Source organism: Aulonocara stuartgranti (assembly GCF_965226115.1).
Source record: "Aulonocara stuartgranti genome assembly, chromosome: 13".
Lineage (NCBI taxonomy): Eukaryota > Metazoa > Chordata > Actinopteri > Cichliformes > Cichlidae > Aulonocara > Aulonocara stuartgranti.
This window is the reverse complement of record NC_138949.1, coordinates 36,098,044-36,115,699: the sequence shown is the minus strand read 5'-3', so window position 1 is coordinate 36,115,699 and position 17,656 is coordinate 36,098,044. Positions and strand designations below refer to the sequence as shown.

The following is a 17,656-nucleotide window of genomic DNA, read 5'->3' as shown; positions in this document are numbered from 1 at the left end:
TGAAAATGTTTTTGCCTGTAGTGAGGGGTTTTACAGCCTTAAAACATCTATAATAATTGTAAAAAATAAAGTTGGCTACTTCGCAGATTTCCCCTGTCACGGGTTATTTTTAGAACGTAACTCCCACAATAAATGAGGGAACACTGTATACCACTACAAGTCTCTCCTGGGTTCCTTAAATATTGGGGCATGAAACATGCTTTTTCTTAAAAAGCCATTAGTCCCATTAGGGCCTTCAGAGTATTATTATTGTTGACCCACTATTGATCATGTGCTTTATCACATGAGCCAAGATGTGAAAAGGGTGTGGAGTATTATTAGCAGAGGTTTCAGGTGAAACCATTGTGAGACCTTGCCTCACCCTATCATTTGAATTTTTGAGATCAGCAGACACAAGATCTGAGTGGACGCTAAGGCATCTGCGAAAGGATCTAAAAATTAGATTATAGATGGCAGGCGGCTGGTGTCGTAAGCCCCGCCCTCTGTTCAAAGATGATCGTTCACAGTGGACATAGATGACTTCTTTCACTCCTCTTTCAAACCATCTGTCTTCTCTGTCCAAATTGTGAACACTGGCATTTTCAAAGAGTGACCTTTGTCCTTTAGATGCAGATGGACTGCTGAGTCTTGTGACTGTGTGGTTTTTCAAATGTAGAGGTCTGAGCCCTCGTCGCTGCATTGCATGCTGTAGCGTTGTCATGTTGATAAAACCAGTCGTTACCACACAGATGAGGGCCCTCAGTCATGAGTGATGCTCTTTGCAACATCTGGACATAGCCAGCAGCTACTTGATGCCCCTGCACCTCCTGAAGCTCTATTGCTCAACTGAAGGAAATTATGGCATCCCCTCCACTGTGGAGCATAGAGAACATCTCAGATGGGATCTGCTTGTCATGCCAGTAACGTTGGAAGCCATCAGAACCATCAAGGTTACATTTGTTCTCATTAGACAATAAAACTTTCTTCTACCTTTCAATGTCCCATGTTTGGTGCTCTCTTACAAAGTCCAAATGGTGAGTTCTGCAGCGTTCAAGGAGACGAGGCCTTTGAAGACGTTTTTTGTTTTTGAGGCCCTTCAAGTCTCAGATGCCATCTGATAGTTATGGGCCGCAGTTGGCACCAGAAACGCCCTTAATTTGGGTTGAGGATTGTCCAGTGTCTTGACGGAGAGCCAGTTGGATCCTCGGCTCTGTGCTGGTGAGATTTTTTTGGGTCTTCCTCTTGACTTTTTTGTTCCATAACCCTCAGGATCATTTAAGAAATTCCAAATGACTGTCTTACTTCCCATCTCAGCAGCGATGGTGCGCTGAGAGACACCCTGCTTTTGCAGTTCAACAACCCGACATTCAAAAAGGGAACATTTGTTTGCCATCAGAACGTCATGATAGTGTGACTACCTGACAGAAAATGACAACAAATCCACATTCTTGCACAGATTTGGCCTTTTAAAGCATGTGGTCCTAAACTTTTGATCTGCTGTAAAACAGCCTGTTTCACTCCCATTTCTTCTTGTTGCATGTTGAAGTTCTACTTGGAACCTTGTTAAGATCCAAACATTAAAAATATGAATCATTTTTCAACTGATCTTGAACTTTTGACCAGGACTGTATTAACAATTGAATCCATTGGCAACAACTCAAGGTTCAGTATCTTGCACATGAATGCTTGCAGACGGGAGCAGCCAACCTTCCTATTAGTATGTTTTGATGCATGCTCAATCATCCAGGTAAGGAAATCCCAATAACAGTGATTCTGTTCATCTGGACGTAGCATTTTGTCACCCATCTAAGTGACTTCTGCAGGTTGCCAACCTTATAAACAGGACATTTGCATAAGGACTGAAACCAGCCCACTAATTGAACAATGGGCTGTGAGGTCAGTTCCTTGATCATTAATATTCAAATTGCCATGACCACTGATCAATGGTCATGAGTACCATTGACAGAGAGTTGGGCAATGGCTGCAATCACAGCATTGTAAGATGGTGACAGATGGACCCTTAGGCCCCTCCTCCATTCAGAGATTGTCTTTCCCTTTTCACGTAAACGGCCTCCTTGACTCCAAACCAGCGTTCCTCCCTGTCCAGGATGTTACATCCTCATCATTGAAAGAGTGTCCACTGGCCTGTAGGTGTAAATAGACTGCAGAGTCCTGACGAGGTAGCTCTTCTGTGTTCACCGATCAATAATCAGCGGTGTTAATGCCTTACAATTAAGCCATTAACTCCAATATTCCTCTGGTTCTCACTCTTCATCCCAAAATCTAACTACTCTCTGTTGAAGTGTCTAAAGTCAGTGATCCTGCACATCATGCCCACGTCCCAGTCTACACCCCCCCGCCCCCACCTTTTCATTGTTACTCTTGTGTTTACAATAAAACTCATGAAATCGATTACTGTCTTCTGTTTGGTGTCTCACCGTTTGACACTAAACTAACCTCATGTGCAGTTTATGCTTCAGTTCTCTGCAGTGAAAGCTACTGAATGTATGAACAGTGGGGAAAAGTAACATCAACAGAAGTAGCTGAAGATGTTGCTAAAGCTGGAAGCAGTAATTATTACATCCATCCATCTTATCTGCTTATCCGGTTCAAAGTCATGTTGGTACTGGAACCTATGCCGGTGGCTAATTGTGTTATACATTTCCTTTGTTGTGGTTTTGCAATATTTCAGTCTTCTTTCCTTGTTTGGAGTCATGTTTTTCATGACTTTGTAAAGCTCTAATTTCTCTGTGGGTGCTAAAATACTTCTTTATCTAAAACATACGAGTTTTCCTTTTAATCAAAGTTTCAGTTTCAACTATTTGCCTGCATTCAGCTTTTCCTGCACAGACCTGCTAAGGGCCACAGGTCTAAGCTCCTTTATCATCAGTACTGTTAAAGTATGTGGACAGGCAGAAGTTACACAATGAAACTACAGATTACCACCGTATCCAGTCAAGCTTTACTGTCAGCAGATGTGTTCCAGGGGATTGTCCGTTTCATCTACTTGTCACCAAAATGTAAAAATAATCACTTTGAGTCACTTCATCATGTGGAGGTCACACAGCATCTGGTGTACTTACTGGAGGTCCTGCAAGACAGAGGGAGAAAGAGAGAGTGCTAAGTTTTTATGCAACCATGACAAAGATTCCAGTTAACCCAACAATGGTGTGCAACCAAAATACGTTTCTTAGAGTTGAGTATGAGCAGTGGAGCAACAATGCATTTTTCATGGAAGACTCAAGGTAACTCGAGTAAAAATATCTTTCTGCAGTGGATTCACACTTCAGTGTTAAATCTGTGCCATAATCCTCAGCATGCATACAAGATGTGACTAAATGTCACTGTTCACACGCTAAGGTATACATGGTGACAATGGCATTAGCTCCTTGTGTAGGCTACATCACAGGCTCTACGTAGTTCACCACAACAGTAGGAACCAGGCTTTTAGTTACACTTTTTATTGTCTGGCATGTTTCTGACATAAAATGAAACAAATGCTTGTTAAAATCTCCAAAATAATGTAACTGATTTTTCTATGAGGTAATCAAACATAACTTCTTGTCACTTTTCAACACCACAAGATGCCAATTATTGAGTTGTTTTCTGTCTAGTTACAGCAGTGGCACATGAACACTTTAATCTGTACACAAGTAACCAGATTAACAAGAAATCAAATGCTTCATGTAAACATTCAGAAGATTTTGGTCCGATCACACGTCACCGTTTTCTTCTAAACAAAGCGGATGAGTTATACCAATCGGTAATCAATAGATAAATAAAAAAATCTTTTGGCAATGCAAATAAGATTGATTGGTCAAAAATAGCATTTCTTTAGGGTCTCTAACCCTGTTTACGGAAACCTAGTGCATGTAATATAAAATACTCAAACATCAAGTGAATTTCTCATTGTCCACACATGGTAAAATTATTACGAAAATTCAACCCTTTCAGATTGTGCCAAGTTAATAAACTCGCATCACAGCCTGTCAGCTTTCAAACAGCCATAAAACAGGCCTTTCACAAAAACCGAATTATGTAGAAAGAGCCTGGGATCATTCAACAGAAAGTTACGACCAAAACCAGACACGGGTCACTGAAGACGTCGTCATGAGAGCCACAGCAAGATGAGGAAAACTCTCTGTGAAATGCAAATCCTCACTATTATTCAATCGATGTGCTCCTCAGACTACTCCATCCATACTTGGGTGCCTGCTGTCAGTGAAATTCAAATCCATACGAATTAAATACAATGGAAACAGACAGTTTAGGGTCTAAAATATACTGTTTATGTTGAGGAAATGATGACATTAAGTCACACCAGTTTACAGTTTGAAGCTCGCATAAGAAGATGTTGTTTAAAAGGTTCCCCACTATTTTCTGTTACCATTGTGTCAACACAGCATGCAGACTGGTAGCCACCCCAAAGCTAAGGCGTTACAGCAATTTAAAAAGTCTTACTCTACCCTTCGCATGGCATCACAGTACACCACTCTCATTTTACACTGAATGTTTGGTCCACACAGGCAGCTTTATATTCTCACAGCTTTCACAAAGTCCTGTGTGTGTGTCTTCATCTAATTACAGGGACTACGTCAGAAAAATAATTGCATCTTTTCAGGGATGCAGAACAGACAGTGACAGCTCACTAAAATCACAGCAAACACCGTCAGCAGGTCTACATTTAAAACTAAACATTGTACTAAATAGTGAATAACATAAATGCTTTATGACTTTCTCCTATTACAGGGGTCTGACAGAATAAATGTTGCTAATTTGTTATTTGCTAAGTGAATAACGTATTTTAAGAGACATAATTTTACATTTTTTTAAAAATTAGAGATATTTCATAAATCAACATCACATCATGTAATGTTGATTTATGAAATTTCATAACTTGAATTCCTACGATTTGATAAGATGATATTTGATTAATATTTTCTTTAGTTTTAAGTTAACTTCAGTTAAAACTGCATCATTTAGGGCCACAAAGAGCCAACTGTTGCATACTGTAAACACCCAGACCCTTTAAATTTAGAGGATTTTCTATTATGATATGAGATCTGGGTAATAAAGTCAAATTACGGCTGCTCCAGTCATTCCTACGATTGTGTTCCACATTTTTAAGGTTACCCTTTACCTCCCTCTCTCTATTTAAGGGTGTGGAAAGCAAACACGAAGGCAAGATTCTTGTTGCATTCTGGCCTGCCATCACATCCTGTTGGCTGGACCCACTCACCCAGGGGACATAGTGTAGAGCACCTTGATCCAAAGGCACTTTGAAAGGCCTGGGGAAGTGGGCTCAAATATAGCACATGAAGTGGCGCCCGTCAAACGAGCTCTGGGCACAACATGAAACAAAGTTTACAGTCATAAACAAACACACACACACACACAAAAAGTGGAATTTATTTGACTGCATTGATATCATATTCCAAGCCTTGTCCTCTGCTGGGTTTAATCCCAACTATTGCTAACACCTGTTGTTTATGCTTATGTAAAAGCAGTGGCGGTTAGCTATGGTCAGAAATAACGATCTAATATTGCCCACCAGCGTTCAGATTCACAGGTGTTTCCCTTTCCCTTGTCTTATTAGACTCAGTCATTTACTGAAAAGGAAGTCTTTCAAGTTCTTAAAGTAACTACGCAAAAATACTGAGACTTGCTGCTATAATAAGATTTAAAACCATTACAAATATTGCCCCGTGCGCCCTGGTGTTTAGTTTGAGAAAATGTGCATAATTCAACACTTTACCTTAATAAAATCCCTTTATTCTCAGTTTATTGTTGTTTGATAACAAGTAATATGATGACTCTCTGTCCCAGAATATTGACCCAAGAATAGCCTGTGCAGTTTCAGTTGTCTAAATATCCAGATCCAAAAACCCACTTCCACTCCTGATATACCCTGCAGATCCACTGTTTTTCCCGTCAAACCACACAGTAGCAGCCATTTTTTGTTGGGCACTTCCTTTGCTCTTTCCCACCATCTGGTTGCCTTTATTTTCACCAGCTTCACTGGTCGGTAACCTGGTGTGTCATGCACTCGTTGCTATAACAAGATTTAAAACCATTACAAACTGGGGTCCTAATGAACTGTACTGTTGGAGATGTTGGTCTATGTTACTAAATCCCACTGACATCAAAGGTGAAACAAAGTGAAAAGCCTGTTTGTGTAATCACCCTCACAGCCAACCAATGATCACTCAACTACACATTTACAGATCTTTACATTTCTGCTTTGTTAATTCACTTTCATGCTTAAAGGATTTTCTGCAGCAGTTGTCTAAACAGTGAACGTCTGTCAGCCTAACTCAGTAAAACGACTCCATTTCTTTTGCACCTTTTTCTGAAATCCCTACAGCCCATACACCCCTGAACATTTGAATCAAATCACAGCTACACTTCCCTCAAAGTGTTTATTATGTGAGGGATATGTCCTACAATAATACATAGAAATCAACAAACCTATGACCTGCTTTGGTGAAAATGACAAGAAAAAAAATCTAGAAAATATGATAAAGACGCAGAGCAAATGTTACTGTGTAACTAGTCTGTAAGGAAAACATTAAAACAGAAGTAACCATCAGATTGTATTATGTGAAGCAAATGACACCCTCGCTTTTAACAGGACGAGACTCAACCTGGTATTTAATCCAGGAATTTACAGGCTCAGTGCAGCAGTGAGTCAAAGCAACAGACACTCTACAGACATTATTAAACAACAGTGTTTACGTCACCCCACTCTCAGGGATTACACCTTCTTTCACCAGCACACCACTCACATTCTCGCTTGGACTAAACTTTTAGTTAGTTCAGCCATCGTGCACCAGTGTCTATCTCTGTGAGTCCCATCAGAGATTTAATACCTCTTTACTTAAAATCAAGAACTCTGTTAACTGGGGATTGTATTTAGAAAACAATGACCTGCCAGTAATATCTCCAAGTGTTCTTTGGGAAGGTGGAAAGGTAGTGTCGTGGGACAAAACAATATCTCACTGTTCTCATAAGAAAAATGAAGCAAAAATTAGAATTAGAAAAAAAAATTGAATCTGCCTGGCCTTCCTCACCACACAAACATATAATTAGCATCCCGAGAAACTAAAACTAGAGTTAAATGACATAATTCAGGAGAAAAAACACTTTCTAGTTCAAAAGACTCAAACGTCTCTAAATTATCATGGAAAAATAAACCATCACCATTAGGTGTAAAAACTCCACGAAAGTCAAAACACGGAGGTCTAGAACATTTTTACTACTATTTCTCTTCTTATAGATGTTTCAGATTGGATCTAATCAAGTTTGCTCGACAGCCCATGGCCGGACCTAGAATAAGCTTTCTGTGATAAAGTAAAAATCTCTAATCTGCCTGTCATAATCCCAAGTATTAATGATCATAACTGCTTTAAAGCCTTAATATAAACACCTCTCTGACAGGCTGGTGGGAATTTCTTCCACCAGAAAATCTTCCCTGATTCACTGTAAACTTAGAGCCATTTGGACAATCCAGATATGTGCCAGAGAAAGAAAAAGCAAAAATGGTACGAAAAAAGAATAAAAATGTTATTCAAGATGGAAACTTGATTTCATTTCAGTAGGTTTCTTAAACACAAACAAATGAAATACATAATTCAGGAGAGATTTAATCTCAGCCAACTTTTTAAAATGTCAGTGCCCCCAACTCATCATTCAATCTCCCTCCCAACCACAGAGTGGGAGCAAGATCTTTTCATCGATCCAGATTTAAACTTCTGGACACAAATAAGTTTTTGTGTAGACAGGTTTGACACAATACTCTGACCATTATTCTGCTGCTACATCTGCTGGACACGAGAAGTTTAAAAAGACAAAACCAAACTGACAAGGCTCACAATGAACTGTTATTGACTCGTTTATGTGAACAAATATGTACAAAAGAACTTCCACACACAGTGAAAGACAGAAAGATGTAAGAGATTTTACCCAAAACGTCCAAGGAAAATGGATTTTTCTCAGCACCTTTGGCCAGGAAGCACCCAACTCCCACAGTGTAACCCAAGAGGGCCTCATTTGCTATAAAATAACCTTCAGGAGTCCACAGCCCTGCGTCATGAAAACCAATGTGTTATACAGCTTGCACTTCCTTTGTACAATGTTACCAACCAAAGGATGTGGTACAGAGGAAAATGGAAAGTCAAGCAAAGACAGATGTTTGGATACGGAGAAATAGGGACGTAATTCTTCCACTTTCATGTTTTCGTATCATTAAGGTGGATTCAAATCTATCCTGTGTGGATTGGAGCCGTTCCCCAAAGCGATGGGGTGAAGAGGCATGGAGTCACTGCAAAGTAAAGCAGAAATATGTAAACAGACTTAGTTAACAAGTGTCTTTCTTAATGCTTGAATACACTCTGTAATAACAGGATGAGCACATGGCAGGTGTTATATAAGCAGACACCAGAGGATCGGGATTAGTCGTCTCTAATGCGCTGAAGACATTCTGGAATTTCCTGAGTTGTGCCGTGGTGTTAACTCGCAGGTGAACGTAAACAGTGGCCAAAAACACGGCAAACTCTCTCCACAGATAATAGGGATGGACGTTAATCAGTTTAAACTGGCAATGCTCAGAAACAGTCTGTTTATTTAGTGATAGCAATGACGATGAAAGCGACATCCTCAAAACTGGAGCAGTGGACTACGTAAAAAGGGCAGGGGTGTGTGTTCGTGGTCACGCCCAGCAGGTGTGCGGGCGCCAGTATAACGCAGCTCCCTCAAGCAGGAACTTTGGTTTCATTTAAATTTTCAACGGGAGGAAGTGCAGCCAGGTCGGCCATCATTTCTACAGTCATTGGTTTCACCACAGTTTGGTCATGTGACCGACTCTCTAGCCTGGCGGGCAAAACATTACTCCATCGTGACGACCAATAGCAGACAGATCAAAAGTTTTTTTTTCTCACCTGTCTCAGTCCAAGACTACTGTGTCATCTATGATGAGAGCATATCCAAAGATATGAACTTACACATTTGGGGGTCTTGTGATCCACATCTGACCTGTAAGGCAGGGTTAGGAGGTGTGTTCACACGTTGGTGACATAATCTACGCCATTCTAGCATCTCTGATAGCACAGCAACCATATGTCGATTCGGCTACGTTAAACTGTAAGACGCTCAAAGGATGGCTGGAGGGCAAAGGAACAAAGGACTGGTGGGCGTGTCCCAGTAGCTCTGATGTCACAGCTGCATGTTGTGTGAAAGCCAGGTTACCATGAAAATTAGAGCACAGCACTCTCTTATTTCCCGCTGGGCTGTAATCCTGGCTCTTAGTTCATCCTGAGACTGTACCAGCAAGAGGCTGGATGGCAGTGGTCGGCTAGCATGAGACAGCCCTCTCTTACCTCCCGGTGCTCACTCCTATATATTTTTAATAGTTTCAGTCTATGAGCGTCATCTTGATAGAAATCAAAATTACACATTAAACAACATTTTTTAACTCAATAACCTCAAAAAAGTCTTACTGTAGCTGTGAAATGTTCTGAATAAGAGATAAGAGATAATAAATTGGAATTTTACGTAAGTCACTTATCATCAGTCAATAATGTTGGAGTCACGTAACACTAACAGGAAAAGCGAGCAGGTATAATGTATAATGGACACATATTTAGACTAACAATGAGTGACTCAGTGAGAATCATTAGCTAACATTAACATTACAGTAAGGTTCAGAAGTAAGAAAATTCATTTTTATTGCACCTTTAAAGCTACAGATCACAAAGTGCTCCACATCATATGAAAACAATGAAAAGTAAATAAGCAATACAATACAAGCTAATGCTACTCAAATGCCAGTTTAAAAAGTGTCTTCAGCTGCTCTTTGAAACAGTCCACTAAGCTCACAGACTGAAGACTGGAAAGCAGAGATGTCCAAACAGCGGGGACGCCAAAATAAAGGCTCAGCCTCCTTTAGTTTTTAGTGTAGCTTTGGGGATGGACAACAAGATCAAAACACCGAAGAGTCTGACTGGAAAACTCTGCTAACACAGAACAACCAAAAACGCTGGCTCCATCTGCTCATATCTGTCTTTATATCTTTCAGTGCTGTGGCACATATCACAGCCTGAGGACCAACGTGTCTGGAACCTCAGTCTCCCATGCAATATAAGACATTGTTGTGCCAAGTTTAACAATGATGTGGTGTGAGGATTTAAAGGAGCAATTCATTTTTAAATTGAGTTACCAGGCAGGAAAAATGGTAGCTGACAGACTGCACTATTCAAGCTATTAAAACAGAAGCTTAGGCAGAAAGATAGAGACAGAGACAGGGAGGGAGAGAGTGCAGAAAAACCCTAACAACGGTTTTACCATATGTGGGATGTTGGTTTTTCTCCAGCCTGACACTCTGCACTGCTCTGAACGTGAAAACTGAAAAACAATCTTTGCCTGTGAGATTCTGCCTCCAGTCAGTCAGATTCAAACTAAACCAAACTGTGCAACAGAAAGAACATATAAGAGAGTTTCACTGCAAACTCCACATACTGGAACAGATCATTCTACATGGTGTCATGAAAAGGGAATGGATAATAATTAAACTGGAGTCCATACGATGAGGAGAAAACGCCCCCCTGGCACAACTCTGTGCACTTTATAAATACACTGAACAAAAATATAAATGCAGCACTTTGGTTTTTGCTCCCATTTTCCATGAGCTGAACTTAAAGATCTGAAACATTTTCTACAAACACAAAGGAGCCATGACTGTCAAATATAGTTCAAAAATCTGTCTAAATCTGTGTTATCTGTCGTTCGCCGAGATCATCCATCCCACCTCACAGGTGTGGCATGTCAAGGTGCTGATTGGACAGCATGAATATTGCACAGGTGTGCCTGAAACTGCCCACAATAAAAGCCCACTCTGAAATATGCAGTATGATCACAAAGCACAATGCTACAGATGTCGCAAAACCAGTCAGTATCTGGTGTGGCCACCATTTGGCTCACACAGTGCAACACATCCAATGAAGATGTGTTGCCTGTGTGAGGCAAATGGTGTGCATTGGGCATAGAGTTGATCAGGTTGTTGATTGTTGGTCCACTCCTCTTCAATACTTGTGCAAAGTTGCTGAATATTGGCAGGAACTGGAACACGCTGTCGTATACGCCGAGCCGAGCGTCCCAAACATGTCTGGTGAGTATGCTGGCCATGCAAGAACTGGGATGTTTTCTACTTCCAAGGAATTGTGTACAGATCCTTGCAATATGGGGTCATGCATTATCATGCTGTAACATGAGCTTATGGTCATGGATAAATGACAAAGGAGTTGATAGTGGACTTCCGGAGGTGCAGAGAAGTACACACCCCCATCACCATCAACGGCGCTGCTGTGGAGAGAGTGAGCAGCTTCCGGTTCCTTGGTGTACATCTGGCTGAGGATCTTACGTGGTCAGTACACACAAACAAAACAGTGAAGAAGGCGCAGCAGCGCCTCTTCTTTCTCAGGAGACTGAAAAGATTCGGCATGAGCCCCCGCATCCTCAGGACCTTCTATCACTGTGCCATTGAGAGCATCCTCACTGGATGCATCACCACCTGGTATGGCAACAGCACCGCCTACAACTGCAAAGCTCTCCAGCGAGTAGTGCGGTGCTCTGAACGGATAATTGGAGGTGAGCTTCCCTCCCTCCAAGACATCTACAGGAAGCGCTGCCTGAGGAAAGCGGGGAGGATCATCAAGGACTCCAGTCACCCCAGCCATAAACTGTTCAGACTACTTCCATCAGGAAGGAGGTTCTGCAGCATCCGGTCCCGTACCAGCAGACTGAGAGACAGCTTCTTCCATCAGGCCATCAGACTGCTGAACACGTCATAGACACCTCAGCTTCACTACTGGAACTTCAACATTATGCACTCCACACTGTATATAAATGCCACTTGTTTTGCACATATTCAACTCTGTATATTTTATATATTTTATTATTATTATTATTATTTTTTTTTTTACTATTTAATTTGTAAAAATGTGTATACACACACACACACACACACACACACACACACACGTAGGAAAATATTTAGTATACACATCCAGAAATGCATACACTATTATATATTGTACATATATTTATTAGTTTCAGGTTGGCCATTCTTGTATTTTGCTCGTTTGTGTTGTTGTGTTTGCACATCTCTGTTGCTTGTGGGGCTCGCACACAAGAATTTCACTCGCATGTGCTGTGCCAGTGTGCCTGCACATGTGATGTGACAATAAAAGTGATTTGATTTGATTTGAAATGATAACCCCACCGCCACCATGGGCCACTCAATCCACAATGCTGACATCAGCAAACTGCTCATCCACACAACGCCACAAGCTGTCTGCCATCTGCCCTGCACAGTAAAAACATCTGTCAACAGAACACCTCTCCAACGTGGCAAACGCCATCAAATGAGAGCATTCGCTCACTCAACGTGGTTAAAGTGACAAACTGCAGTCAGGTCCAGACCCCGATGAGGACCACGAGCATGCAGATGAGCTTCCCTGAGACGGTTTCTGACAGTTTTTGCAGAAATTCTTTGGTTATGCAAACCGATTGTTGTTGCAGCTCAAGGTTCAAGGTTCAAGGTTCTTTATTTGAACCTTGAGCTGCAACAACAATCGGTTTGCTGTCTGGGTGGCTGGTCTCCACCTGGTCGACCATCCTGGAGGTGAACATGCTGGATGTGGAGGTCCTGAACTGGTGTGGTTACATGTGGTCTGCGATTGTGAGTCCGATTGATGTACTGCCAAATTCTCTGAAACACCTTTGAAGATGGCTTATGGCAGAGAAATGAACGTTCATTTCACAGGCAACAGTTCTGGTTGACATTCGTGCAGTCAGCATGCCAATGGCACGCTCCCTCAAAAGCTGCGACATCTGTAGCATTGTGCTGTGTGATCAAACTGCATATTTCAGAGTGGGCTTTTATTGTGGGCAGTCTCAGGCACACCTGTGCGATATTCATGCTGTCCAATCAGCACACCTGTGAGGTGGGATGGATGATCTCGGCGAACGAGAAGTTCTCACTAACACAGATTTAGACAGATTTGTGAACAATATTTGACAGTCATGGCTTCTTTGTGTTTGTAGAAAATGTTTCAGATCTTTAAGTTCAGCTCATGGAAAATGGGAGCAAAAACAAAAGTGTTGCATGTATATTTTTGTTCAGTGTAGTTTGGCTACCTCTGCCCTCCCATGTCGTCGTGTTTCAGTGAGATCAAAGCAAAGGTTGCATTTCATCTTCTGTAGATACACAAGAAAACCTTTTCTTAAAACATCAAACTTCTTAAAAAAAGAAAAGAAAAACAAAGTGGGGGCCACTGTAAACCTGGACTCCTGTCAGGTTTCAGAAGGGTTGCAATCTTGCGTAGGGCTTGGAAATCAAAATGATATAACACTAATGCTACAAGAAAAACAAGAGCCTGGTTATTGGGCTTATTTTATTAGATAACTGTAGCGGGTGTGGTTTGTGGCTCCGCGGCATGGGGGAGGTGGTGTCTGGCTTCAGGGGCAGCGCTCGGGGAGGCAAGCCGGCACAGCTGGTAATAATTGTTTAATCTTGCCTTCCTGATTTAGTAGCACGCTGGGACCTCGAGAGGACAAAGGATGTGCAGAGTGGCAGTGTGCAGAGTAACGAGCACTGTAAATAAAAAGAATTCACAACTGTGTGTGTGCTGTTGTGCGTGTGGTGGTAACTGATAGGTGTTACAGTGGTGCCCAGCTGCCCACAACAACATGTCTGACCTACAACAACGGTGGCTTTGACAGTAAACAGAAACTTTATTAAACTGTAGAAAGAGTAGCTGAGAGCCGGTCTGTGGCTCCACTGCAGAGGAGGTTGGTGCAGTGAGTTCAGAGGGCAGTGCCAGGGAGGCTGCCAGGACAGCTGGGGCTGATTGGCTAATCGAGCTCTTCCTATATTTTGGGAGTTCACTGGTACTGGAGGAGAGAGTTGTGCTGGGAGCAAGACAGCTGAAAACTGCACCAGTAGTCTGATCAAGTGAGCACTATAAATAAAACGGCACCAACGCTGCAACATTGTGTACACGTCGGGTCCTTTAGTCACACAGTCCAGTGTAACAGTGCAATTTAGCATTTCTGTGTTTGCTGTAATCAAACCCTAACAGCAGGAAAACGTGTTCTGATTCGTCAGTTAGCTTTTTTTGTTATTTGAATTATTTCATATCCATCAACTAAGCCAGAGTCCCCAGAAAGAACCCACCCAAACATGGACGAACATGCAAACTCCACACAGGGAGGCCCCAAAAAGATGGTGGAGTCGAGCACCTTCATGCTGTGAGTGCTAACCACTGTGCTGCCTGAAACGATGGCATAAATACTGAATAATAATGATGATGTTACATCCTCTGAACTCACATGCACATGTAAAATACCGGGCACAAACAGTTAAACTGATGTTCGCCTGAAAATTCAGTTGAATTCAGTTTATATAGTGCCAAATCACAACAATGGCCATCTCAGGGCCGTGCACACTGTAAGGTGGAGACCCTGTAACAGAGAAAACCCCGAATTTATTATGTAAAAACTATAAATACAGCAATCTGTTTCCAATCTTCCACCTAACTACTGTATCTAATGTGGCTTAAGAACTAATTCAACATTCAATAAATATCTATGTATTACTTTGTGCAGTTTTCCACAGCAGGAACAGCTAACATATCAAACATGATGGAGATATTTCATCACCATCTTGTTACCCAAAGCTTGTCTGCAAGTCTGGAATGATAATAATAATAAAAAAAATCAGGCTCTTATTGAAAGGCTTAGAATCTGCCCATTTCCTAATTTTAACTAGAAAAACACTCAAGAACACTTTACAATAACAAAAGCACAGTATGGATGAAATACCAGTTGAACCCATCACAGAATTAAAAGACAATACATCATAAATTTAAAATCAAAAGAATAGGCAAGCTTAAAAAGATGTATGTTAAAGACAGGGATCAATGCTGAGAGATCCAACGATGAGGGGCCACTCGGCTGAACTTGCTAAAGTTCACATAGTATAATAAAGGTAACAGAGGAGGAGGGTCTCGGAGTACAGGAAGGAGAGGTGTATGTGAGAAGATCAGTGATTTGGAGGTGTGAGATTATAGACAGATGTGAAAGTAAGAGGCTGAATAAGCAAAGCTGTTAGAGGACAGGAATAATACGTTCTGTGGAAAGGTTCTGGTAATCACATGAGGGGCTGCATTTTGGACCAGTCTTTGGAGACATTCATGTGGTAGGACAGAGGGGATAGAATTACAATAATCAATGCGAGATGTAACCAGAGCATGTTCAAGAACACTGTAAGCTGTGAAGGGTGCAGCCGACTAATATCACGTAGATGGAAATGTGCAGACTGAGTCATATTATTGATACATCATCTCTTAGCTGGGTGGAAGGACAGATTTGAGAACTGGGAATGCAGAGTGAGAATTGATCCCATTTATCCAGAACAGTTTGGGTTCCTATCAGAAGAACCTCTGTTTAACTTGAGAAAATTAGCAGACAACCACAATTTAGTCTCACGTAAGCAGTCGGAGACAAAAGAAGGTGGAAAGGTCAGGTTAGGCAGAGTGGCATGAGAATGAAAATGAATGCCAGAGTTCCCAAAATGTGACCGAAAGGTGAAAGATAAATAAATCCAAGGGAGCCGTCAGGAACACCACTGAGAACTGGACCAACTGTGATCTGAAGTTATTTAACTTTACTGACTGATTACGATCTGAGATCATATGTTGGCTTCCTGTTGAATCCAGAAGCAAAATCCTTCCTCCTTTGTATTATCAGGCTTCATCTTATCTTACAGACCAGATAGCCCGACTCCAACAGAGCACGCTCAGAATGCTGGCTTACTTTGAGTTTTCAGGCCCCTCTTCTGTGGGACCAGCTCCCAGCTTGGATTCAGGAGGCAGAAACTATCTATTAGGATTCAAGCTTTCCTTTTTAATAAAGCATATAGTTAGGGCTGGATCAGGTGACCCTGAATCCTGCCTCAGGTCTGCTGCAGTAGGTGTAGGCTGCTGGGGGACTCTGCTGGCTGACTGTTTCTTCTTCTGTTAGCCCCTTTCAGTCACATTGTGTTTGATTAATGTCTGGCTCTCTTCCACACCATGTCTTCTGTTTCGTCTCCCTCCCCTCACTGAGCCTGGTTTTAGTTTTATTCCTGTTAAAATGACGTTTTTTCTTCCCACTGTCCAAAGTACTTGCTGATAGGAGGTCGTCTGATTCTTGGTCTCTATTATTGTGGGGTCGTGACCTATACCAGTATTCAGCGACTTGAGGTGACTGGTGTTGGGTTTCAGTGGTACAAAAATAACACTTAAGTGAAATTAACTGAATTAAATAATGTGACGTGCCAATGATACCAATGATACCAATGATACGGTGAGAGACTGTCAGAGGTGTAGCACAGCTATGGTTAACAGCCCACAGTGTGATGTTGACTAGAGCTGTCTCACTCCTGCCAAGTGTTCAAATAGATGACTCGAAGTAAGGTGAGAATAGAGCTGCACAGCAGCAGCTTTTCTAGACTGGGATGGTAAATTAGCATTTGGACTATAATTATTTAGACTGAAAGGGTTTCCGTCAAGTTTGTTAAGAGGTGGAATTATCACAGCTGTTTTAAGAGGTAGAGGAAAAAAGCCGGAGATTAGGGAAGAGTGAATAATGTCAGTTATCAAGAGAGCGAGGATAAATAGGATTTAGCCAACCTAGTGGGAAATGGGTCAAGGTGGCACGTAGATGGCTTATATTTCTTAATAAACCCAAATATTTCCTCAACCGTCAGACATATGAGATTAGAAAGGAAGGAAGAGGGGATCATACTGTGTAATTATGTGTGGAATTACCTGGCGGAGCCAGCTGCTGATGGATATGACTAATTTTAGGGTTGAAAAAGGCCAAATAATAATATTACACTAATAATAATAATAATAATGGATTGCATATATAAAGCACTTTTCGAGACCCTCAAAGCGCTTTACAATTCCACTATTCATTCACTCTCACATTCACACACTGGTGGAGGCAGCTACAGGTGTAGCCACAGCTGCCCTGGGGCAGACTGACAGAGGCGAGGCTGCCATATCGCACCATCGGCCCCTCTGGCCATCACCAGTAGGCGGTAGGTGAAGTGTCTTGCCCAAGGACACAATGACCGAGACTGTCCGAGCTGGGGCTCGAACCGGCAACCTTCCAATTACAAGACGAACTGCCAACTCTTGAGCCACGATCGCCCTACTCGGTACAATAAAACATGTACATCTTAGAACTATGGAAAAATACCAGGAGGTAACAGTTCAATATTCTTCATGTAGCGCCAACTAAGAACAACAGTCCTCCCAAAGGAACTTTATATTGTAAAGACCCTACAACAGAGAAAAACCTCAACAATCAAACGACCCACTATGGCCGAGCACTTTGCAACAGCGGTAAAGGAAAGTTACAGTAGGCAGAAATCTTCGCTCAGGCAGGGGCAGCTTTAAGTTTGTGACTTTGAGTCCTGTGTTTGGGTCTAAGCCCTGCCTGCTACACAGCTCACCATGGCATGAAGTCTGATTTTATTCCTTTATTAGCCACTTCAATAAAGTCTTATAGGAGGAAGCTGACCCAGATGATTTAGCTCCCATATAAAAACCTCTCATCATTCAATGTCATTCAA

At 41.7% G+C, this 17,656-nt stretch overlaps 1 protein-coding gene across 1 annotated transcript in view; it reads right to left on the bottom strand.

The window, feature by feature from the left end:
- Positions 1 to 8,974: 8,974 nt before the first annotated feature.
- Positions 8,975 to 17,656, bottom strand: part of LOC309719928 (collagen alpha-1(XIII) chain-like) — a gene marked incomplete at its 3' end in the record, with an annotated part of 34,166 nt that continues 25,484 nt past the window's right edge. Inside the window, exon 3 of the mRNA XM_082556356.1 lies at positions 8,975 to 9,009. Coding sequence (XP_082412482.1) covers positions 8,975 to 9,009 — 35 coding nt within the window. The remainder of the gene's footprint in view (positions 9,010 to 17,656) is intronic.